This window comes from Panonychus citri, unplaced genomic scaffold, assembly GCF_014898815.1.
Source record: "Panonychus citri isolate SS breed McGregor unplaced genomic scaffold, ASM1489881v1 Contig00136, whole genome shotgun sequence".
Lineage (NCBI taxonomy): Eukaryota > Metazoa > Arthropoda > Arachnida > Trombidiformes > Tetranychidae > Panonychus > Panonychus citri.
Window position 1 is genome coordinate 1,214,400 of NW_026515541.1, and position 24,194 is coordinate 1,238,593.

General features: G+C 30.3%; 5 protein-coding genes across 8 annotated transcripts; 3 read left to right on the forward strand and 2 right to left on the reverse strand.

Moving 5' to 3' along the window:
* The first annotated feature begins 319 nt into the window (after positions 1-319).
* LOC128392667 (ABC transporter G family member 20-like) lies at positions 320-3,167 on the forward strand. Its single transcript, XM_053352725.1, has one exon. It carries the CDS (start codon positions 801-803, stop codon positions 3,027-3,029), a length of 2,229 nt encoding a protein of 742 aa, XP_053208700.1. The 5' UTR covers positions 320-800; the 3' UTR covers positions 3,030-3,167.
* A 347-nt stretch (positions 3,168-3,514) lies between these two features.
* Positions 3,515-6,759, reverse strand: LOC128392674 (ceramide synthase 1-like). 3 transcript variants are annotated; one of them, XM_053352737.1, is made up of 9 exons: positions 6,624-6,759; positions 6,451-6,511; positions 6,018-6,246; positions 5,541-5,815; positions 5,231-5,393; positions 4,770-4,950; positions 4,214-4,523; positions 3,992-4,119; positions 3,515-3,911 (listed from the first exon to the last, which is right to left on the reverse strand). In XM_053352737.1, exons 4-9 carry the CDS (start codon positions 5,793-5,795, stop codon positions 3,812-3,814), a joined length of 1,137 nt encoding a protein of 378 aa, XP_053208712.1. In that variant the 5' UTR covers positions 5,796-5,815; positions 6,018-6,246; positions 6,451-6,511; positions 6,624-6,759; the 3' UTR covers positions 3,515-3,811. The 3 variants fall into 3 exon arrangements, with proteins under 3 accessions (XP_053208712.1, XP_053208711.1, XP_053208713.1); XM_053352736.1 differs by having other exon boundaries at positions 6,381-6,511; XM_053352738.1 differs by lacking the exon at positions 6,018-6,246.
* Positions 6,760-6,900: 141 nt separating this feature from the next.
* Positions 6,901-10,046, forward strand: LOC128392673 (tudor and KH domain-containing protein homolog). Of its 2 annotated transcripts, XR_008326027.1 has the most exons (3): positions 6,901-7,607; positions 7,731-9,085; positions 9,202-10,046. XR_008326027.1 is itself a non-coding variant. In XM_053352734.1 (2 exons), exons 1-2 carry the CDS (start codon positions 7,043-7,045, stop codon positions 8,561-8,563), a joined length of 1,398 nt encoding a protein of 465 aa, XP_053208709.1. In that variant the 5' UTR covers positions 6,901-7,042; the 3' UTR covers positions 8,564-10,046. The 2 variants fall into 2 exon arrangements, 1 of the variants encoding a protein (XP_053208709.1); XM_053352734.1 differs by having other exon boundaries at positions 7,731-10,046.
* Positions 10,047-10,152: 106 nt separating this feature from the next.
* LOC128392682 (uncharacterized) lies at positions 10,153-11,270 on the forward strand. Its single transcript, XM_053352746.1, has 3 exons — positions 10,153-10,466; positions 10,653-10,737; positions 10,972-11,270. Exons 1-3 carry the CDS (start codon positions 10,184-10,186, stop codon positions 11,084-11,086), a joined length of 483 nt encoding a protein of 160 aa, XP_053208721.1. The 5' UTR covers positions 10,153-10,183; the 3' UTR covers positions 11,087-11,270.
* Positions 11,271-23,790, reverse strand: LOC128392678 (CD82 antigen-like). The gene is made up of 9 exons (XM_053352743.1): positions 23,674-23,790; positions 23,292-23,409; positions 18,649-18,732; positions 14,126-14,174; positions 13,986-14,038; positions 13,300-13,443; positions 12,953-13,102; positions 12,798-12,884; positions 11,271-12,187 (listed from the first exon to the last, which is right to left on the reverse strand). Exons 2-9 carry the CDS (start codon positions 23,349-23,351, stop codon positions 12,086-12,088), a joined length of 729 nt encoding a protein of 242 aa, XP_053208718.1. The 5' UTR covers positions 23,352-23,409; positions 23,674-23,790; the 3' UTR covers positions 11,271-12,085.
* Between the last annotated feature and the right edge of the window lie 404 nt (positions 23,791-24,194).

The following is a 24,194-nucleotide window of genomic DNA, read 5'->3' on the forward strand; positions in this document are numbered from 1 at the left end:
GAAAATGGTTCTCATTGATTAGCTTCCATTGGGCATTTTGGAAGTGATTTAAATGGCCCCAAGCTCAAAGTCTCTATTTAGTGGATATGATCAGAGGAGAGAATCTGTTGAGAGAGAGAGAAGATAAATTAGAAGAGAGAGAGAGAGAGGAAGATGTTGATGTCCTTCGAAAATGAACTAAGCTGATTATTAAGGTAAGAATGCGAATTAAGACTAAAAAATAACGACAGGTTTTCGAAAGAGAGCCAGAGGGAGGGATAATGGTGGAAAACTGAGTGAGGGTGAGAGAAGGAGAATGAGAGAGAGTGAGAGAGAGGAAAGGGTTTACTTAGAAATTGAGAAGGCTGATGATTAGCTGGTTCGGTCAGTAATTTGGTTGGAAAGGGAAAATATCCATTGGAATTACAATTATTAAATTATTTACTTTTTCTCTCCCTTCAGTTTACAATCAACAATAAGTTTACATTCGTAGTTGATTTGTCCACCATCATGATCTTCAGCTAAATTGTGACTTCCTCTCTCATGGATACACTTTCACTGACAATCAATAATCATCAATGATCACAATCAGTTAATTTTAGTTTCGCATCTTTTTATCATATTGTTTATCCTTCAAGTTACTTTCATTAATTTGATTTGGTTCCAATTTCCTCTGGATGTGATCTAGTTATTAATGTTAATTACAATTGACAATTAATGAACAATTAACTTGTTGATTGTTGGAAAACTTTTTTTTTTCTTTGAGTGTGTTTTTCAATTGATCTTTATAATCTTAATTGATTCGTTAAATTGTAATTACGATGGTTACATTTGATCCGAACAATAATCCATCGGCTTTAAGTGCTCCAGTCATTTCTATAAGTACAACATGTGAAACAAATAATTCGTTGGGTAAAAGTAACCTTGCCGTTCGTGGCCGTAACCTTTGTTTAACTTATGGTTCAGGTCCGAAAGCTGCCTATGTACTTAATAACCTTTCGATGTCCGTTCCCGCTGGTGGGATCTATGGGCTTCTTGGTCCATCAGGTTGTGGTAAAACTTCACTGCTCAAAATAATTTGTGGCCTTCAACGAGCGGACACTGGGACTGTTCGTATCTTTGGCTGTAAACCAGGTGAACGGGGCAGCGGTGTCCCTGGCCCTGGAATAGGTTACATGCCCCAAGATGTTGCTCTTCTTCCCGATTTAACGGTTGAAGAGATGTTGAGTTACTTTGGTAATTTGTATTATCTTCCCGCTCCCGTGATACGAAAACAGATCAATGATCTGGTCAGTCTACTTGAAATTCCAGATAAAAAGCGTATCATTGAAGCGATGAGCGGAGGTCAACAGAGACGATTATCATTGGCATGTACAATAATCCATAAGCCACGATTAGTGATTCTTGATGAACCAACGGTTGGTGTTGATCCACTTTTATGCTCACGAATATGGGAATTACTTTATGGCCTGGCCAGGGAGGAATCAATGACCATAATAGTGACCACTCATTATATTGAAGAGTGTCGAAGGGCCAAAATGGTCGGTTTCATGAGGAAAGGTGAAATTTTGGAAGAAGATGAACCTGAGGCGATGATTAAACGTTTCTCCGCCGAGAATTTGGAAGATGTTTTCTACAAAATTTGTTTGGCCCAAAAACGTCGCAATACTTTGATAGCCGCACCTTTGGTCAATCGAAAGGCAGTCCAACGAAAGTCACTTTCCGCCGTTGTAATGGACGATTCACATTTAGATAAAGTTGAACCATACAAATCGCCACAAGATTCCCGACCAATTTATTCAGCATTCTGGCCAACCTGGACTCTTTATAAACGTTACTTGCTTCAGGTCAAACGGCAGCCCATTTTTTTGATATTACTCTTCCTGTTTCCGATAACATCACTTGGATTTCTGTACATTTGTGTTGGCCATACACCTAAAGATTTACCCGTTGGCTGGGTTGTTGAAGAAGAAGCCGAGTACGGGTCACTTCACGCTCGACCGGAAGACTTTGACGAGGCCTTCAATTCGTACCTGATACCATATTATCCCGATCTACTGAAAAGCCACATCAACTCACAGATTATAAATCTAATCCCATACAATAGTTTAGACTCTGGTCTAGCGGATGTGCGACGGCTTAAACTGGACGGAGTGATTCATATGACCAAAGGCTTTTCTGAGGCCTTTCATGAGAGGTTAAATTATTTGAGTGCGAAAGATATTGACGATGATACCGTTAAGAGAGGGACAATTAACATCTATGGTGATCTATCGGATGCTTTTGCCATGACCACGATTGAATTGTGTCTTCAATTGTCTCTTCTTGAGGTGATGAATGAAACCGCACCGACGGCTAACCTTCCCTACCATAGTAGGTCACTTCCCTTTCAAATAGGTAAACCCATTTATGGTAATTTAGGTGATAAAAACAATTTCGGCCTTCAAGATTACGCTGCACCGGGTTTCATGGTGGTTGTGCTTTATGGTTGCTCATTAGGTTTATCGGCTTTAAGTTTGGCCGCTGAAGTTGCCGATAAAATGTTTGATCGTAACTATTCAACTGGTATAACAATTGGTCAACTTTTAATTGCTCAAGTTGCCGCTCGTTTCACTTATCTGGCCATTAATTGTGTTCTTGTTCATGTAATAACCATCTTTGTTTTCGGGGTAACAAATCACGGGTCTTTCGGCCTTGGAATTGCACTTTTACTCTTACAAACACTCGTAGGTCAGGTAAACGGGATGGTTTTTGCTGCCGTTTTCCCGGCTATTGAACATTTGGCCTTCGTTGCTCTTGGATCACTTCTCTATATGCTTTTCATTTCGGGTGTTTTCTGGCCTGTAGAGTCGCTCCCTTACTATTTCCGTTACCTGTCGATTTCCCTTCCGTTCACCGAACCCGCTAAAGCGCTGAGAGCGATCATGTTAAAACAAGGAGCTCCTTTCCACCCGTTAATCTGGCCTGGATTCGCTGTGTCAGCTTTCTGGTTCTTTGCGCTTCTCGCTTTATCCTATTTAATATTTTCAATTAAATTCAAACGAACTTGAAACAATTAGAAGATTTAATTTTCCATTAAACAAATCAAACGAAAAATAATCAACATACTCACTTTTATAAATAAATTCATTTGTTAAAAAAACGAAATAAGCAAATAAATTGCCTCAGGCTCTTTATCTTCGAGAAAAGTCATTTCAATCAAATGATTAATCCAACGATTAATTTTTCCATAATCCATGAAATCAATTGATTAGTAAATCTTTTGATCACTTCTGAGACTATTATTTAGATTATCGGTCTTATCCAAAGATGATTAACAATTAAAACTTTTCTGATCAAGTCTTTTTCTCGAGTGACAATTAACAGTAATAAAATAATTTCGGAATAATTTATAGAGTTAATTTCTTACCTTTATCAATAGAATAATTAATTAAGCTTCTAAAGGATTGAATTAATTGAGGTACAATTAGTTGAATAATTAGAATACAAATATTAATAATATAAAAATAGATCAACAATATTGTTGAAATTAAAATTGAAAGTATTGAAAATAAATTTAATTCTTTGATTAATTGATCTAAATTGTTATTAAATTAATTGTTTTTCAGTGATTAACAAGATAATTAGCTTGATGCTTGTTTTCAACTGATTCCTTGTTTAATCAGATTGTTTTTCATGAGATTTTTTCTGTTATTTTTGTTAATCAAATTTCAACGTAAATTAACAAAATTATGCTGATTCTTTTGGTATGATTTTGATGGTTCTCTTGGATAAGAATTTATTTAAGTTAATTGTGATCGTAAACACGCAATTAACTTAATTTCCATAGTGATTATGTTGCTCTTCCTCTATTCTCATCCTCTTTTCGTTTATGCAGCAAGAATTCAGTTAAACTTTTGTCTTTACCAAAGGAAACATTGAGTTGATTATCACTGAAGAAAAAGAAAAAGAAAACATTAATTATGAGGAGTAATTAGTGGAATTTGAATTTCTCTTGAATAATAATAATTACCTTTCGTTTTTGTCTTTAGTTTCTTTCTCCTCGACGGTTTTATCGAACTCATCGTGTTCATATTCTCGATTATCTTCTAGCTCTTTAGTTTGACCAGTGATAACTTTGAAAAGAAGCTTAATGATGAACTAGAGGAAAATGAGAAAAAATTAATGACAATTTAGAGAACAATCAACTCAAATTGAAGGTTAATTTTTCTAAAATTACAAGATTAAAACTTACCGAGAACCAGTAGAGATTCATGGTGAGTAAAATGTAAAGAAGTGAATTGAGGAAAAGTATAAATGGAACTTGAATCCCATTCTGATGAACATAAATTGAAGAGATGAAAATGTTTCTCAATGGGAACCAGTAAAGTCTTGTAATAAACCAAGTAACGGTAAATAATAAGAAGCCAATATTTGCGATTGTCTCAAAGAAATTGATATTCTTGTTATTCTGTCGTTTAAAATAGAGACAAGTTTTGGTTCCTTCCAAAATAATATCACAAGCATCATGAAGAAATATAGCAATTAAACCAGTTCGATGGCACCTGAACACGAGCGAAAGATATGCAAATTAAAATCACTTGAGAATTGAGCTAAAATTTCATCGACACGTAAAAATTGATGAAAATTTCTCTTCATCTTCCAATAATAGTTCTAAAGTAATTCGATATTGGGAAAGTCGAATCAATGATTATTCAATTGGTGTTCAAGGAAACAAAGACGATATAAGATTGGTAATGGACAGAGAATGATGATGACCATTCTTATTAATGTGATAGTTGATATATTACCTAATTGATAGAGTGAAGACAAGAAGAAATGAGGCAACAATATGATGTCCAATTAAGACCAATGAGTCACGTCTCCAATGGTCAACGAATATTGTTGCATAAAGTGAATGGAGATAAAAACCAATTTCAATTAAGAAAATGTTATAAATTTCTTTCGGAATATCAAGTGACATGGAATAATCTGCAAAACAAAGCAAAGGAAATTACTCAATATTATCAGAGAGTCTTGAAAGAAGCCAATTAAACAGAACAATTAACCAAATTGTCAAATTGGCGCGTAAAAATGGTCCAAATTTGTTGATCAGATGCAAAATAACCTGAGAGTTAGTTTCAATTATTATTCCAAATCTAAATTCTAGACTATTGAATAGTTTCATTTTTTTCTCTCCTTTTGCTGATCGGAACTTAATTTTTACCTCGTCATTTCAACGGAAAGAGAGAGATTTCATCATGATGATTACCTTTCCAGACATCGGTTGGTTTATAGAAATAATTTGTTCCTGGTTGCCAGAGTAAAATATATGCAGAGTAAGACCAAGTTGAGAGGTAGAACATGAATTTCCATGCACTTTCAGGTAACTTATCGCTTTCTTGCTTTGGTAACACATAGTAACGAGCAATTGGCTGAGATTAGTGGATTAGGGATGATGACGAAAAGGTCGTTAAAAGAGAAAAGAGAAAAATTAACGGTCGATTATTAATCCAGTTCAAAAAGAGATTAGATTTTCCAGTTGAGATACAAATGGGAAAAAAGGGAAAATATTGATGTACCTTGAAGATGTGACTTGTCAATTGATTTCGTAAAATTGTCCAAAAAATGGCCAAGATAAACATTAGAAGATAATCATTTCGATGAAGGTTAGTTAAGCACTTATTTAAATCTTTAATTGTATCCTCAGGGAAAGAGTAGTTGGTCAGTAATTGGTTAAAATTGTCACGAATAAAATCACCAGATTCCAAAAAGAATAGAAAATAACTTGATGTTGGTTCCCATGTATAATTTGAAGGTAATGAAAAACTGTTCATGGTGGAGATCAACTAAATCACTGAAAAAAAAGAAAAAAGAATTTTTTGTTATTCTAAAGAGAGAGAGAGAGGGAAATATTCATTGGTGATTAATTAATTCTTGTGATAATGACAAATATAAGGAACAGGTAATTGATAAAGAAAGGTAAATACTAAACAGGGAAGTTGATAATATACTGTAAATAGAACAAAATTTTCTGCAAGAGAGACGAAATTAAATACCAATGAAGATTAAAAATGGATGCAAATGGCGGAAAAGAAGATGAAGAAGAAGAAGAAGACGAAGGAGACAGAGAGAGAAGAATGGACTGAATAGAATTTCAGAGATCAGAATGAAATCAGAAAGATATTCTTTTTCTGGAAAAATGCTTCTCATTGATTGGTGCCCATTGGAAAAATATCCAGTCTCAAGCTGAAAGTTTCTACCAGTAAGAATAACAGGTTAGATATTCTGTTGAGAGAGAAAAGTGAACAACCAATTAAATTAGATTAAAATTATAGATCAGTTAATCATGAAATTTATCAATGATACCTTAATAAATTGTAATGACTTTCTGAAAATCTGATTCAGTCCTTCAAACTTACTTTTCCTCTCTAATGATAGTAACAAGTGTAACAATTTAAATCGGTTCACTCATTTCCCATGTTTACTTACCAATCGTCTCTTAAATCTCCATATAGCAACCTTAAAACAATTAGATAAATTTTTCCATTAACTAAAAAAAAAGAAACAAAAAAAAACACTTAACATAGAATCAAATTAAAAAAAATAAACAATAACAATCTTTTCAATCTGATTAATTAAGCTTATTAGATTGTCTTTCTTACCTTTGATTCCTTGTTGTGAAAATTTTATCAATATCGTTGCTAATTAAGCTAATTAAGCTTTCAAAATACTCAATTGGTTGTAGAAAATTAATCCAACAATTAAGATACTAAAAAGAGAAACCAAATTAACGATTAACTGAGATTTTAAAAGAAAAAGAAAAGAACAATTAACTTAAAAATTTTAAGTTAAAATTCTTTTTAGACAACAGAGGGCGACACATGTAATAGAACAAAAATTTTCTCTTTTTTTCTATTGATAGATTTGAATTTTTTGTTCTCTCTGTTAATTTGGTTTCTTCCTTTAAATGTTGTAGTTAATTGTTTTTACATTCGTTTTTAATTGACGTGGTTAGTTGACCAAATTATTATTTAATTAGTTTTAGTAAATTATAATTCTTGGAATTTAATGTGATTGAATTATGTTCCGATCAGAGAAACAAGTTCCCATTGGGTTGATTGTGGGTTTAGGTGCTGCTGCTTCGGCTGCTTTAGCTGCTTTTTATGTGCTAACCAGGAAGGAAGATGAAACCTTTGACCTTGACCCTCGATTGGAAGCTCCCACTTCGGTACCTGCTTCATTTCAATCAGTACAATCAACAACAGTCCATAAACATATACCTAGAGAGGCAATTGGATCGGTTATTGGTAAAGGTGGTGAAAATATCCGATTAATACAAAGGAAAACCAATACTAAGATCATTTGTTCAAATGGCAATTCAACTGTTGATGATTTAGATCGTACATTAGTTATTAAAGGTTCTCCCTCGGGTACTTTAGCTGCAGATGAGTTAATTGATTCCATTATTGAACAATCCTTGGCATGTATTGTTCATAGAGTTTATATTTCTCCCAGTGAGGTTGGTTTAATCATTGGTAAATGTGGTTCTACCATTAAAACAATTTCAGAAGAATCTGGAGCCAAGGTTAATATTCCAAAGAATCTCAAAGGATCAAGAAATCAACATGTAGCAATTGAAATTAGAGGTAAGTGTTTGGTTAATTTTTTATAGAAAAATTTACCCTTTTAACCCATTTAGAGATTTGATCATTATTACTCAAATTACCATCTAATCATTTTGTCAATTTTATTTCCTTTTTTTCCTTCAGGTGAACCGGTTAGCGTACAAACAGCAGTTAAAATGATCAATGCAAAGTTAAAATCAAGCAGATCGATGAGATCACCATCTTTTAACAATAGTCCAATTGACAATTACCGTAACGGAGATTCATCAAGTTATATTAATTTTGTACCAACATATATAAATATTTCCTCCGTTGGTATTGATAAATTTGAAAGACTCGAGTCCGAAGTGACAAATGGTTGTGAAAATGTTTATGTGGCCAGTGTACAAAGTCCGTCAAAATTTTGGGTCCAGCCGTGTGGTACAATAAGCGCTGACCTTGACCGTTTAATGATTGACATGACTGATTATTATGAGAAAAGTGATAATCAAATTAGAGCTCGATTAAATAATTTTAAAATCGGTGATATTGTAGCAGCTCCGCTCAAAGGTGATGAACATTGGTTCAGGGTGAAAATTGTAGCTCATGATAATAGTAAAGGTCAACCTGATGAAGGTGAAGTAACTGTATATTACCTTGACTTTGGCGATGAGTCAATTGTTCTAGAGACGCAGATATGTTCCCTTCATGAAGAATTTTTAAATCGTTTGAACTTCCAAGCAATTGAGTGCTCACTTTTTGGCGTTGAACCCATTTCAAGTGATTGGAGTGAAGAAGCCATTAACTATTTTAAGAAAACAGCTCGAACTTCACTTTGGGAAAAAGTTTTCGTAAAAACTCACAAAATAATCAACATAGATACTGAACCTCGCCAACATTATGTCATTGAAATGTTAACTCTTCAAGGCTCAACCGACATCAGTATTGCTGAATCTCTGATTGAGAAGCGATTTGCTGTTCCCACCGATGAAAGTTAACCTGTAAATTAATTAATCCACCATCAGAATCACTCCCAAGATTAAAAAAAACCTTTTGTAAATCTAATTAGATACTCTACTCAATCTCTCTATATATATTGTGGCCTAATCATCATTAATGTTTACCCATCTTCTTAAATTGAATGTAATCTAATTTTCTGTCAACCCTAAAATTTTTCTCAACTCTCATTGGAGTTAATTTTCTTGTCTTACAATCAAAATTTTGCCAAGTATAATTTATTATTTAGTATTTAATTTAGCTTTTCCAAAGATTAACAACTAAAAATAGTTACATGGGAATCAAGTCAATTACATCCTTGGTTACCAGATGAAAGGAACAATTGAAAGAACATCAAACAATTTAAACGCAGAAAATTTGGTTAATCAAAGATTAATTGGATTCCAATGTTGAATTGATGTTCACTGTGATAATCTAATGCTCATTTTTATCCAAATATATTGATCATTCAAAGATTGGAGTAATGAAGAAGAGGAGAAAAACAAAATTAGTTGATATTATGTGTGAGTGTTTAAAATTTTATTTGTCAAGTCAAAGATGAAAATGTTTGTCTTTTTGTTCCGATGGTGAAACAATCAACTAATTTCTATGATAACTGTTAATTGTGTCTCTTCACAAGCCCCATGGATCCATCATCATCTCTGGCTCATCTTCCATCTCAATTTCTGGCGATGACATTACCATTCCAACCATTGATTTAGTCTTTGAATATTGTAAATCATCTTTTTTACCCATATCAATGATTCGTATCCTAGGAACTTTAATTATCTTCTCCATGGCAATAACTTTCGTCTTCTCACCACCACCACCACAATTACAATTACACTTTCCACCGGTTGGATAAGCCTCCCAATCATCACCACCACCGCCACCGCCGCCACCTCCTTTATCTTTGCCCATTTTACCAGCACTTACATTGGTTATGGAAAAACACAAACAGAAGCAAAAAGCGATCACAATTAATTTTAATTTTAATCTCATCTTGATGATAATCTCTTCAACTATAATCAGTTTCAATTATGACAACCTCTCAGCACCACTTTGATTATCATCTTTCACTTGACAGCTCAACCTTTCCCCAATTAGAGACAAAGACAATTTTTTTTTACTGCAATTTGATCATCTTTTTTTAATCGTAATCAAATTATGCAAAAATGATTAACCTTTTTTTGCCCAGATGAACTTGAATAAGCGTTTCTTTTGTTGATGGTTAATTAATAACTTTCTTTAGCTTAATTGTGATCATAAAAAAACCAGCTAATTTCATCTTTTATTGGAGCAATCAACAATCACACTTTATGATTAATTACAATCATCACCAATACAGTGGTGATTTATTGCAACTTGAAGGGTACAATTAATGTTTACAATTAAAACTAAAATGATTACCTTTTAATGCCAATGACCTGAAATTATGTATAAAAAATAAGAAAGTAATTAAATTTAACCAATTCAGTCCAACAATCAATGACTCTCTTGATTCTCACTTAATTTGATTGAATTTTTTTCTTCTCGCAATCATCACAATTAACTTTCTTCAACAATTAGTTGGAATAATTTTTTTTCTTTCAATTCTGGTAAAGAATCTCAACTTTTCAAATATGTTAAAATCTCTAATTGTGATCAACTTAATTCTGTTAATTAACATGGTTCTCGCGGGTTTTTTCGCACAATTTAATCTTCGCCGTTGGTTAATTAAGGACAATTCCCGACGTAGGTCAATGATGATGCCGATGATGATGAATTCGGGGAAAAGCTCAAAAGGTGAGGACGAAAGTGAAGATTCTGAAGATGAATCAATGGCCGATTTTCCAATGGAAAGTGTCATTCAAGATTCATGGGGCTCGGAATCAAGTCAATCTAATCAACAATCGTCATGTAATTGTAAGTGTAACAATTAAACTCTTGAATTGGAGTCAAGTTGAACTGTCCAATTAAAGAGTTAATCTTGTTTTGTTCATTAAACTTAAATTGCTCTCAATGAAATGCTAACCCTTGTTTTCATTTCAATTATTGTTTATGGTTAATTTGTTGTTCAGTTTAATTGTTTGGTGTTAATTGTGTTTCCAGGTAATTGTGGCGGTGGAGGAGGCAAGGGAAAGAAAGGTAAGAAAGGTAAAGGAGGTGGAGGGACAATGGCGATAGTTATACCCAAGTAAGTAAATTGTTACTAATTGATTGTGATCTAAATCGTTACAATTAAAGAGACAAATGTAATAACAATCAACTGTTTATAGAAATCTTTGTATTGGTTGTGAAAATTGTGACAATAAGAATGAAATTAAAGTTGTAATTTGGTATTGGTTGATTTTCTATTACTTTCCTTTGATTAATTAACCAAATTAGTCGCTAATTAGATCAGTTAATTTAATTTTCTTTCCACAATTAGGTATGAATATTTTGACGTTCCAATGGCAAAGGAAATCGAAACTGAAAGTTTGGGTAAAGTCACTGAGAAATCAGTGACTTCTGGTTGGGGCGATAAAGGAGATTCTGGATGGTAATCAACAATTAGTTAATTGTTCGTCGTTTAATTACAATCATTTACATGGAAAATGATCAATGAGTAAAGAAATGGAACTTGGTTTTTAAATAGAAATTGAAAATTCAAGAATAATCAAAAGTACAAATCATTATAACGATTTAGCTTCAAAGTTAATCACGAAATAAATTGATTAATCAAATTGATTTGATTGTTTTTATCCTTTATTTACTTTTTTTTCAATTGATTTATTTAATTAGTTTAATACTTGCGATTCATAAAAAGATGATAATTAGCAAAGGGGATGCAGAATGATGATTAAAATTGTTTACGAAAATGTAGTTCGATTGGGAAGAAAAGTCAAATCAAGTTAATTGTCGATTATTGGGGTTAACAATTAAGGTAAAGTTGAAGATTATTGGGCAACTTGATTGAGTTTTACAATTAGATTTCTTCCCTTTCATTTTTCACAATTTAGTTATGGGAAATTTTGTTTTTAAATATTATCATGTCAGTGAAAGATTGAGGAAACAATTAATTGTGATGATAAAACAATTAACTAATATTTTGATGGGTATGGATGAAGATGAACACAAAAAGTAAATGAGAAAAGGAATAGAAAGTTAATTGTTTTTGATTTAAATTTGTGATTAATAATCAAAAACGTGAAAAACGTTGAGTTTTATGATGTATTAATAGTTGTGTGGGTCAATCGTTTATGTTGATTGTGGTCAGCAAAATAAAAACAATCTGATCTTGTTCAGCTCATTGGCACATGAAAGCAATCGGGTTGTAAATAGTATTAATTGTAGCTCTAATCGCCATCAAGTAATCATCAGAATCAAGATGATCCAGAAAGAGGGAATGTAATAAAAAGGAATCATTTAGTTGGATCATCCATCGATTTGATTTAGTAAAATCCTTGAGTAAAATAATTTAAATCCTTGTAATTGTGTAAATCCAGGAAAAGAGAGAGTGAGAGAGAAAAAAGGAGATTTAAATCAGTAACAATTAGCGGCGATTACATGTAAGTTATATGATGAGGATCATCTAACGATTCCATTGACGAGCTTCGGCTTTTCATGTTGTTAATTGCAGATACGGACAAAAGTACGGTGACAACCTGTAGATAATCATGATGGAGAAGATGAAAACAATTAGAATTGACAATTCTTAAAATGGTTGGAAAATGTTGTAACCCACAAAAGGTTAAATATATATTACAATCAACACCCAATTCTTAATCACAATTCAACCTAATCGAGACTTAATTGTAACTTGTTCTAACGGAGTAATAACCGTAAGACTATTAATCTTTTCATAATAATAACACAATTATGATTTGTGGTGAATAAAAAAAAACAACAACAATCAAAAATTTCAAGATGAATCAAGTTAATCTATTTTTTAACCATTAACTCATTTACCTTGTTAATGGTGACAATTAACCTCAACTGTTAACTATTTTTTTTCCTTCAGCTAATATATTTTTACCACTCCAACAATTTACAGATGATAAACAATCAGTCAATCACAATTGTCAAATACTTTAAATATGTTTTGTTGATTGTTTCTCATTTTGATTGATTATTTGTCAACATTAAGTTCAAGTTTAATTGTGATCAATTGATGATAATATAATTAGCCATTTTTGTAGGTGAATTGTGAAAGGTTGAGGTTTTACAAATTGTGATTAACTAATTGTAGAATCAGCTTGAGATTTTCTTGTTTACCTGGAACAATAAGAATCCACCAAAAGTTGAAATCCAAATCAATTTATGCTTGTAAATCCAATCAACAAGTTTGTCTTTGCAACCAGACTAAGAGGATAGATAAAGATACAATTAGTTAATTACGATTAGGTGACAATTAGTTGACAATTACTTACTTCATGGTAAATTGCTTCACTACTCATTGGATTAGATGATGGAGATGAAGTAAATCCTAATTCTTTGGGGATAATTGAGTAACATGATTTATCGGTCTCCTCAGTATTATGGGCAAACTCTTTGGGACCAGTTAATCCACAACATTCAAGCTAATTAATTAATAGAGATTGGAAAATTAAATAACCGTAACAATTTAGAAACACAATCAAATATAATAATAATAAAAGTCACGATGATTTAACAATCAAAATCAGTTTGATTATTGGTCTCATTTTAAATGATGAAATCATTTCTTTTCTCGGGATAATAATTTTCTTTTGATTGTTACAATTTTAATCCAATTTACCTGAGATTGAATTAAATTACGAGTTCGTTGATTCATCTCATTCCAACCTTCCTCTACGATCTCAGTTACTTTAGCACGTAAAATCGATAGCGATATGATTCCTCCAATTTCCGCTGCGATTGTCAATACCGATAAAAATAGAAACTGTAATTGCAAATCAATAAGAATGAGAGAGAAATTAAATTTACAATCAAATCAATTTTAAATTGTAGTGTTTTACCAATTATTATCAATGAAACAAGTGTAAACAATTTACTGATCGTCAACTTTTACACTTTAAACTCAATTGATTTGAAAAAAAAGGTAAACAGTTAATGTGATTACAATTTTATCGTGATTCTTGTTAAATTAACTTGTTGCTTTCTATCAATTCTGTTGATTGTTAACTTTGGAATTGAACAATTTGAACAAAATCAAACTGGATTAAAAAATCACATCGTGACCAAGATCACAATTACATCAACACTTGATTAATTTAACAGAAAAAAAAATTAAACTGAAGTTAATTTTAAATGATTAAGTGATTATCAACAACAACAACACCTAAAGGGAGTTGTCCTGATCAGAAAAAGTAACAATTTAAAAGTTTATATTGATAATCAAACAATTAATCGTAATAGAAAGTTTTTTTAACTGGATTAGTTAAAAAGTTTTAGCCACAATCAAAATCAACTAATTGTACTTACCAGTTTTAACATACATCCACCACGTCTATATGAACCCATCCAACCCAGAAGACCTGATAATTAATGGTGAACAATTAAAGATCGTGTTAATTAAGATTAATCTTAATCAAATATTGAAAGTAATCAAGTAATTCAGTTACCATTGGTGAAAAGTAAACCTCCAAGTCCCAAGAAAACGTAAATGATGGGCTATTATAATTAAAGAAAAAGAGAAAATAAATATTAATCATTTTAATTAATAAATCAATTTTTTGATAATCAAATTAATTGGTTGTCAAAAATTAGAGTGCAAATGATAAAAATATACAAACATAATTGAAGAAAACAGTTAAACCCTTTCAACTTGATTAGATTTTAATTGTTGATCAAGTGAAATTGATTTTTCCAAGTTAATCTTATTGTTGATATTTACTTTTTTCTGTTCAATTGGTAAATCAATTTTCAGTCTCAATTTAATTGTTTTATCGAGAGAGAGAGAGAGAAAATAAAGACAATCATTTGATGAGAAAGTGATTAATTATTGAGAAAAGCAAAGTAATTAACAATCAATATTATATCAGTTTTTGAATAAACACTAATATTGACCTGGAAAATAAGGAAATTGGTGTAAGGTGAATGCAAGGGTCAGTTTACACTGTCCAGTGATCTCAACAAACCGTAAAGTTGAATGTTAATTATCCGGTAAGATGACCTTAACATGGAGTAATTCACATTTCCGGTAATTTATGTTGATTAACTTAATTGTTATGAAAGAAAATGAGTTTGAAAAAGAATTGGAAATATTTCAAAACAATCAATGTAATAATAACATAAACTCACTCGCTCTCATTGAAATTTGATTGTTGCTTTGATTTTAATTGCGATATCGAGAAAATTTATTAATTGCAATTAAGTTATTGGCCTCTGATTGTTTACTTGTTTGTGATTAAAGTAAAAGAAGATATTATTTCAATTAAAGTAGATGAAAAAATTAAAATGAGGCTATTTGAGATTAGGGAATAATAATATAGTTAAAACTAATCATTGATCTGATTGGTGATTATTTAATCTTCCAGCAATTAATAGCATGATAATTAAACTTATAGCAATGCGGAACTACAATTATCTGAATGAAAAAATGTATCATCATATAAATTATTGAATAATAATTTGAATCAACTAATTATTATGACTGTTGATAAATATTACAATTAAAAGATCAAGGATATTAATTGAACAAATATTGATTCATCAAAGTGGTGGATTAATCAAACTTTAGGATTTCCTGTTGATAAATTCAAACTGAATTAACTTGAGTCACTTTGTTTAATTTAATCAAGCAAATTGATCAACACAATTAAGACAATAATAGTAATTGATTGTAATTGTTTGGCAACATTATCATGAAAGGTAAAATTAATTCAAACCAAATGAATCATTTAATCAATGCAACTCATCAAACATAATCATTAACCTTAAACTTCAATTGTAATTGTTAATGAAAGTTTACAATTAACAATTAAAAGGGTAACAAACTTAATTTGGCAAAAGTTTTCACTTGAACCGGAAGATGATTAAGTTAATCAACAGTTTAAATCTTAGAAGGATTTTACTTTTCCATGAAAATAATTCATGGGATTGAGAAGGAACGAAATTGATATTCATTTAATTGTTACGATAACAATTGTAATCAGCATGATTCCAACAATGAACAATTTGTACAAATACAAACTCGCAAATCGGATGGTTAACTTTCCATTGTATTTGATTTGCCAGAATGGAGATGAGACTTTATTACTATTGCGGGTGGTGAGAGTGACAATTAAGAGACAACAATCAAAGTGAATTTAAATTACACCAAGAGAAATACAATCATCACTTTTGATCATTGATGAAAAAGAAAACTTAAAATTGGAAAAAAATTTCCAAACTAAATTAAATTTCTCAGATACTTTAACCAAATTGATGTTACAATCAAACTTACAATTGTTGTCAATTGTTATTATGATTAAATTATTATTATTGTCATTAAATTTGGTTATGTTTACTCGTTGCGATCAACAATCAAGGTTAATTGTGTTAAATTGCCTTGAAAATAATAATCCTGTGGTTCTCAAGTACATGAGATGTTTAATTCAAGTCTTATTTTTAAATTGTTGAAATAATCTAAGCTAATTTGGTTGATTGATCACAAATTTGAGTGGTAAAATTAACAATGTAACAATTGAATTAACAACAGTTACTATGATATTCAATCATCTTTACAGTTATGATTCACTAATTGTTTACTCAATTTATCGCGAAAATATTGATTGATACAATAAGCAATTTAGTCTGAACAAGTAAAATCAACAAATGGAAATGATTAAAATTGAATTAAGCAAAACTAACAAGCAAACGATTAACAGTTAATTATTTTAGTTAATGATAAAAAATCTCGCTAATTCAACCATTCAGATAAATCATATTACCTGTCAAACTGATAAAAAAAAGTTAATTTAACTGATTAGTTGATTGGATAAGCAATAAAAAAAAGTTCAACTAAATCAAATTTAAGATTGTTTGTAAATCACAATTGATTTGGAATCAAGATGATTAAGATAAACGGATTAAGGTCCATTTTTGAGTTATCCCAAATGTTGACCTTGAAATGAAAATTTGACCCAAATTCAATATGTCATCATAGTAATGATGATGATGACATATTTTCACAAATCATCAGCATCAATAAAAAAAACAAATAGCAAAGTTTTTAAGCCCAAATCTTAATTGTCAAAATCTAAATTTAATCAATTCAGCTTAAAGATTGTCATTAATATCTAACTGATAATGACAGTAAAAATCAAGGATTCAAATGACTTGACCTGAGAGTAAAAGCTAAAAAAGGATTAAGATGATGAGGATAAGCATTAGACAAGATTAAGGATTAATGTAAAAAAGAAGTTGATTTTTTATTGAAAAAAACAAACTAAAAACATGAAACCAGTTTCATGATGAATATTAAAAAACTCAGGCTATTGAAATGAGCAGCAAATTTTGAACGGGACGGAGGATCAGGGGACTCAGAATTGGGCTTAGATCAGTTTATCGCTTGAGGCTGGGCGTGAGTAGATTACCCCAAAAGTACAATTAACTAATTGTCAGTAGTTATAGGAACTGATTGCTTGATAATTACATAACAATTGGGTTAGGAAAAGTTCAGGATCAGACTAAATTTTTTATCCTCATCGTTAATCAATATAATCAACAATTTCATTGATCATTTAGTAATAATTGAAATTAAATTATGTTATCGGCTGTCTGATTATGTTAACACATTGAAACAATTAAATAATTTTGTTTAGTTTAATGTCAATAATCAGATAAAACTATTAAAAAGCCAATCCTTTTTTTAAATTGTGATTGAAAACTAACTGATTGATAAAATATTAAAAAGTTAATTGTTGGGGAGAAATCGTATTATCAAAAGTTGTCAGATGAATCCTATTAATTGTTTAATCCTAAATTATTGATCAAGTGATGATGGACAATTTAATCAACCATTAGAAACATTAATTGCGAAGTAGGTGTAATTGATTCATCGTTTTTTCGGAAAGAAACTGAAAGATTAATATGAAAAAGAAAATGAATCAAAATGAATTTTCTCATCATGAACACCTTACCCTGTAATCATGTTCACGATTGATTATTCATAGGAATCAGTTTTTCATAACAATGATTAAGCTTCCGCTTTTTTTGATAATAATTGTTATTGGAAGCGAAAACTAATCAACTTTTTTTTCCCACTCACGAAAACTTTTCAATTCTGATTTCTGAGCTTTATTATTATCGGAACAACAATTATATCAACTATAGCTGATATAATATTGTTGTTAGTTTCTGATTGTTGGTGGTATCATTATTAACTATTATTAGTTAATTGTTAACATCTACCAATCCAATTGAATTGAAAGTTAACCAATAACAACAAATATCAAAAGTTATCTTGTATTTAGAGATATAATTAATATTTACAATTGCAAAGGTAAATAATATTACAACAACAGTTAAGGTAAGAGAAATGTTGATTGTTTGGGTCTAACTAATCAAATGAAAAAGCTTGAAATCTATAAGAAATTGATTGTAATCAATTTTGATACACTTTGATTTGTATTTTCAGCCATTCAAATCAGTTTAAGAATGAGAAAAAAAAACTAATTGTTAATGGTTGATTATCTTAATTTTAAAGGACTGGCTTTTCACCTGAGGGTCAAATATGAATATCATTATTATTATTATCGGTTTTATGATAATCAAAGTTGAATTATGTATGAAACGGGATTGAGAGAAAGATATTTGCTATTCAAGGTTGATCTAATTGTGGTGTAAAAAGTTTCAAGTTAATCATGTAAATTAAAAACTCATTAAACTCACCAAACCCCGTAGAGAGGCTAAAATATTATATACAACTAATAGTTTCATTCAAAGTTATCGTTAATTTCAATTCAGTTCATCATATTATCATCATGACCCTGATCTTGATACACTTTGATTATTCATCCTACATTTGTCCAATTCAATGTGCCCTTAAATTTGTATTTTCAACAACAATTTAAACAAATTGTAACGAAACGATGATACAATTTTACAAATGAAAATTTAACAACCAATTAATTGATTGATGATAATTTAATTATCTATTTACCGTTGTCCCGTTGAAAAAGTTCTTGGCTGTTGATGATGTACTCAGAATCCATAATGTAAACGCAATTAAGATGCTCCCAAGAAACTAAAATAGTAAAAGAGATGAAGAAGAAAAAAATTAAGAAGTTATTACAAAATTAGATTGAAAATTTAAGAGGTTCAACAATTAAGGTGAGTTAATCAAACGAAATTTAATAGTTAATTGTAATCAGGGTGTAGATATTGTTAGATTGATTAATAAAAGTGTGTATATGTGTATGTGTATATCCTGGTTGATTTAGTTATCATGAGATTGTGAGAGTTGATTGAATTAAACAAATCTTCAAATTTCAAGTTAATCATCAAAGATAATGAGTGACCTAATTTTATTTATAATCAGAGTTTATTGTTTATAAATTGAAATGATTTAAATTGTCATTTGAAAGTAAATCAAGTTAAGGCCATTTTAACGGTTCGATTGACAAAACAATTCCAATCGCCTGAATAACCATGATGATGATGTAAATATATCAGATTCACTAAATTAATCAATAATAATCAGGATGATGTTCAAATCAGTGAAAGGGAAAATTTTAAGTTAACATGATTAACTTTAACTGTTTATCATTTGTTGTTGATAAAATAATAAGTACCCAGTTAATTGTTGTGATAAATTGAAATTACAATTAACAATTTTTAGCATAAATTTCATTCAAAAGTTAAGTATGATCATCGATGAATCCATCATCTTGAATGTTTCTATTTGTTTAAAAAATCTTCTTAATTGTTGTTCAATTCACAGACAATCAAAGGTAAGAAAACAGTTATCACCATCATCATGATGAATATCAGCTCAATCTAAAAATTTAACAACTATTTTGGTAACAATAAAGTTAACTGTTAAATCATGATGTTATATTTATACAAGTTATATAAAATAAATCACAATCAACAATTAAACATTCACAATCAGCAATCAGATGATGGTGATGAGCAAAATCATTTGCATTGTTATAAAACAATTTACTGATCTAGATTTAGGATTTTGATTAAAAAAGTGAGAAACAGATGATAATATGAACAATTAACAGTTGATATTGAAAACCATAACCAACAATCAAATTGGATGAATAAATTATAAGTAAATTATATGGAAAAAGTTTAAATATGTCTAGTTAATCATAAATATCACAATCATCATTAACTAATGGTCATTAAACATCATCAAAATGGACAATAACAATTAGCAGAAAGAAACATCAAAAAGAGATAAAGTTTTTTTTTCTTCTAGTGATATAACTGAAAATGATTGTTGATTGTTGTTCTAAATTGTAATAATAATAATGATAATAACAATGAAGATGATGATGATGATAAAGAAGATGATTTTTCTCGGGTTACTGTAAAAAAATCATAGTAAAATTAAATAGGAAAAGGTCAGTTACCCGATAAGAAGATGAAACTGGTTTTACCTTTTTTCTTTCATCTTCTACCTGATACCTGGAGCATAAAAGAAAACGTATTCACGGTAGTATGTTAACTTGGAATTTGCAAGTAACCAGGTCATTAACGGCTTTTGGCCGGGTATCGACAATGATACACCGACACTGGCCTGAGAATAGTCGAGCGTAACCTTTCAATGAGTTAAACTGGTACTGTGACTTGGGTTACACTTTTTGATTGTTTTTCATTTTGGTCAAAGTAACAATTAACTAATTGATAGGTTACATTGGGCTACTGTTAATTGTGATGATACTCTAATTAAATCAATATCTAGATAAGATCAGACTGAAAAGCCTTACGGCAATTGTAATGATCGTTAACTTTAATAACAAGGTTACCTTAATCATTAAAGAAATAATAGTTTTGTTAATCATTTGGATAGAGTTCAATTGTTGTTATGTATAATTAGGTAAAACAATCAGTTGTATCATAATGATAATTAACTATTAGATTTTATAATTAGTAAGTATTTGTGGTTAACCTTTACAGAGGTAATTAAAAGCTTCCCAAATGATAATTAATCTTGAAAAATTAACTGATGATGGGACTAATTGTAAGCATCAATAATTTAAAACTATCAACAAAATCAGAACTAAACAGTGAAGCTTTGATATTGTATTGTAACAGTAAAAAAAATTAATCAATTGACCATCAATCAAGTTGATTACAAGAGATAAATATTTACTTAATCATCACCATGGTCACTATTGTGTCAATAGTTAATCATTGAGATAATCAAAGTGTTTGACAAGAATACAAAAAAAAATTGATTAAACAATTGGTCAGTTAAATTGTGAAGGTAATCATAAGGAGACAGTTAAATGTTGAAATTAAAGGTGCAATCAAAATTAGCCACTTGGCTTAATCCAAATGTCAACATTGGAATCAGATTAAGAGGATTAAGTGAAAAAAGTAAATTTAAACCTCGTTCATTGTTACAAACTTGTGTTAATTGTTGTTGGTTAATCACTTTTCTTCAGGTTAATCGTTTCGGTGTGATTATCTTTCGATTGATTAATTTACTCTCAATAAGCATCGCATCAACGAGAATGGGAAGGACAAGTTATGATATTTTCAATGGAGTTTTTATCAAGAGACAAAACTTATTGAATGACAGGACCAACATGATGATCACTAGTTTTTTCAGAAATTCAGCCAATGTATCAACAATTTGGATCGGATTATCTCTTAATCTTCCTCTCCTTCTCAGCTCATTGGATTTACTCTGGTTTCATTTACCGTTCATAGAAAACACTACGATAATCAAAGAGCAACGGATCGAATTAATCAAAGCTAAACTAATACTTGCTCTAAGCTATGGAGCTGAATATTCATTTCGAATTGCAATCAAGTTAATCTATCCAACATTCAGTAATAATCCTGATTCGTTAATTTTTACCTTTTCGTATTATAATTCTAATTATGTAAATTATACCGAATCTATTTAACTTACATTTTACTAGTGATTAATATTTTCGTCTCTTCAGGATTTAATTATATTGCAAAACAATTAGAATCTGTTGATAAAAAAACTAACAATTTAGGTGAACCCAAATTGTTTACAGTATTTACTTATAATGGATCAATTTGGCTTCAAGATTATCGGAAATCGTTTGAATTGCTCAGTGAAATGATCCATGTTATCAATACCACTTTTAGTAGTTATCTTTTCATCAGCTATTTTACAGTTATTCCTATTGGGATAACTGTTATTTATGATATAATGTTCAGTCAAATGGAGTTCAAGTTATATCATGTAGCTGATATTACCATTTACTTCATTCATATTCAAATTCTAAACTATTATTTAAGTTTATCTGCACAGAATTCAGAGAAAATTTGGAATTCACTTTATAGATTAACGTTAATCAGTAAAAATGATTCATTACAATCTGAGGTTAGTGTTGATTTTGTTTCTCTTTCCAATTATTGCCAAAATAGAAACTGGTTGTTGCTCTGATTACCTTGATTAAATTACGTTCATGATAATTTTCATCTTAATCTTGATTAATTTCAATTTCTATCTCCGTTACAGGCTACCTTATTCATGAGTAGAGTTGTTCATCTACCTGTTGGAATTAAGGTCTCAGATCAGTTGATTACATTTGGAATAGGACCAAGTTTAATAGCTGTTGTTTTTACCGTTTTCGTATCGATAACTTCACTTAATTCGGTTTTCTTGAACAAACCAACAAACTCAACAACTACACAAGCATGAGAAGTTCTTACTAATCTAATCAGAAAATCTACCGATGGAAAAAAAAGTTCAACATATGAAATTGTAACGGAGAGAAAAAGTGAGAAATCAATTAAACAGAAATAAATTAGAGAAAAAAATGTAATTGGTCAATTTGATGTTAGAAAAAAAGAAAAGAAAACCTGTTGAAAATAAACGTAAACACTTGAATGTGCAACTGTAGAAATGGATAAAAAGAGATACAAGGAAAAGCTCATATGGTGAACAAGAGATGGAAAGAAGGAGAAGAAAAAGAAAAAGAAACAAGAGAAACAAAAATGGCCGAAAAGTCCATTGACGGTTTGGTAAAGGCCGAAGAGAAAAAGAAAGAAAGAGAAAAAGAATAGAATAAAATAGAAAATAGAAAACGGATATTATCAATTTCAGAATCTAATCATAATTGTGTCGATAGTTAATTGAAATGACATTGAGATGGTATATTTGTTGTTACTTTTGGAAAATTAAGAAAATGACAAATTCAATCTTGACAACAAGTAAATCACAATTTTCCCAATGGATTAACATTACAAAGAGAGAGAGAAACTGTTTTACCAAAAATGGTTACTAGTTATTTAACAACATTTAGAGAAAGATATTAACCAATATGAATATATAACACATATAACACATTATTTATTCCAATGAGAGATATAAAGGAAGGAAGAAGAAGCAAAATAGAATAGAATTTGAAAAAATAATAATGGAGGAAGAAAAGGGAGAGAGAGAGAGAGAAAACTAGGAACTAGAAAAGAGAAATAGAAATGAAAGATTTAGATAAAGGGGAAAATGGAGAAATTGGTGCAAACAGATATGGATTATGACTTTTTGAGAGAAACTTATTAGTCATAATTAGTTAATTACACACACAATCAAAGGGAAACAAAGGAGAGAAGAATATGAGAAAAGAATAAATTTCCATAACTTACCCAAGTAGCAAAAGCCAACATACAAACTAAATGTTTAACAAAAGCTCTACAACAACCCATGGTTATGGTGATATTAATCTGGATTAACGGTTAATCAAAAGTGGATTTAAGACACACACTGTAAGGTGAGAATGTTGAAGAGAAGGTAAAAAAAATAAAGGTAAAGATGTAAAAACATAAGAAAAGATTAGAGAAAAATTGAAAAAAGAATAGAACATTTTTGTTCCATGTTCTTTTCTAAAATTATTGTATCCAATTATTTGTTCTTCAAATTATAATCGAATACACAACAAAAAGAAATTAATTGATTGTTGAATTAGTGAAAATTCTGTGACAATCAAACGTGGAGAAAAGTTAATTGTTGATAGTTGAAAACACTTACAATTAAGGAGAAGAGAAATAAACAGTTGATGTAAATGTTTTTCTCTCTTTAAGGTAAAAGATATTTTGATGTTTCCACAACCGAAGATAAACTTAAAGTGGCGAAAGAAAAAAAAACTCTAAACAACATTTTCTCTTTAATCTTTCTCTCTCTTTTTCTTCTCTCTCTCTCTCTCTTCATCTTTTTTTCTTCTCTTTCGAAAATGTTCTATTCTCTTTCATCATGAGAACAGCAAAATCGCTCCAAAAGGCTCAGAATATTATTTCAAATTCTATGGAACAACCGATCGCCCACCAAAAAGCTTCTCATCAAATTCTCACCTTTTCTCCTTTGGTGGTTTTCCTTTTTTTCTTCTCTTCAATTTGTTTCATTTTCTTTTCTTCCAAGTGTCTTAATTATCTTCTTCTCCAATTGTTGATCATCATCTTCTTCTTCTAGTGATTAACTACAATTCCATAATTGTGTAACTATCAAGTTCATTTCTATCAATACACTTTTGGATTGTTGTTTTGTTGTTGTTC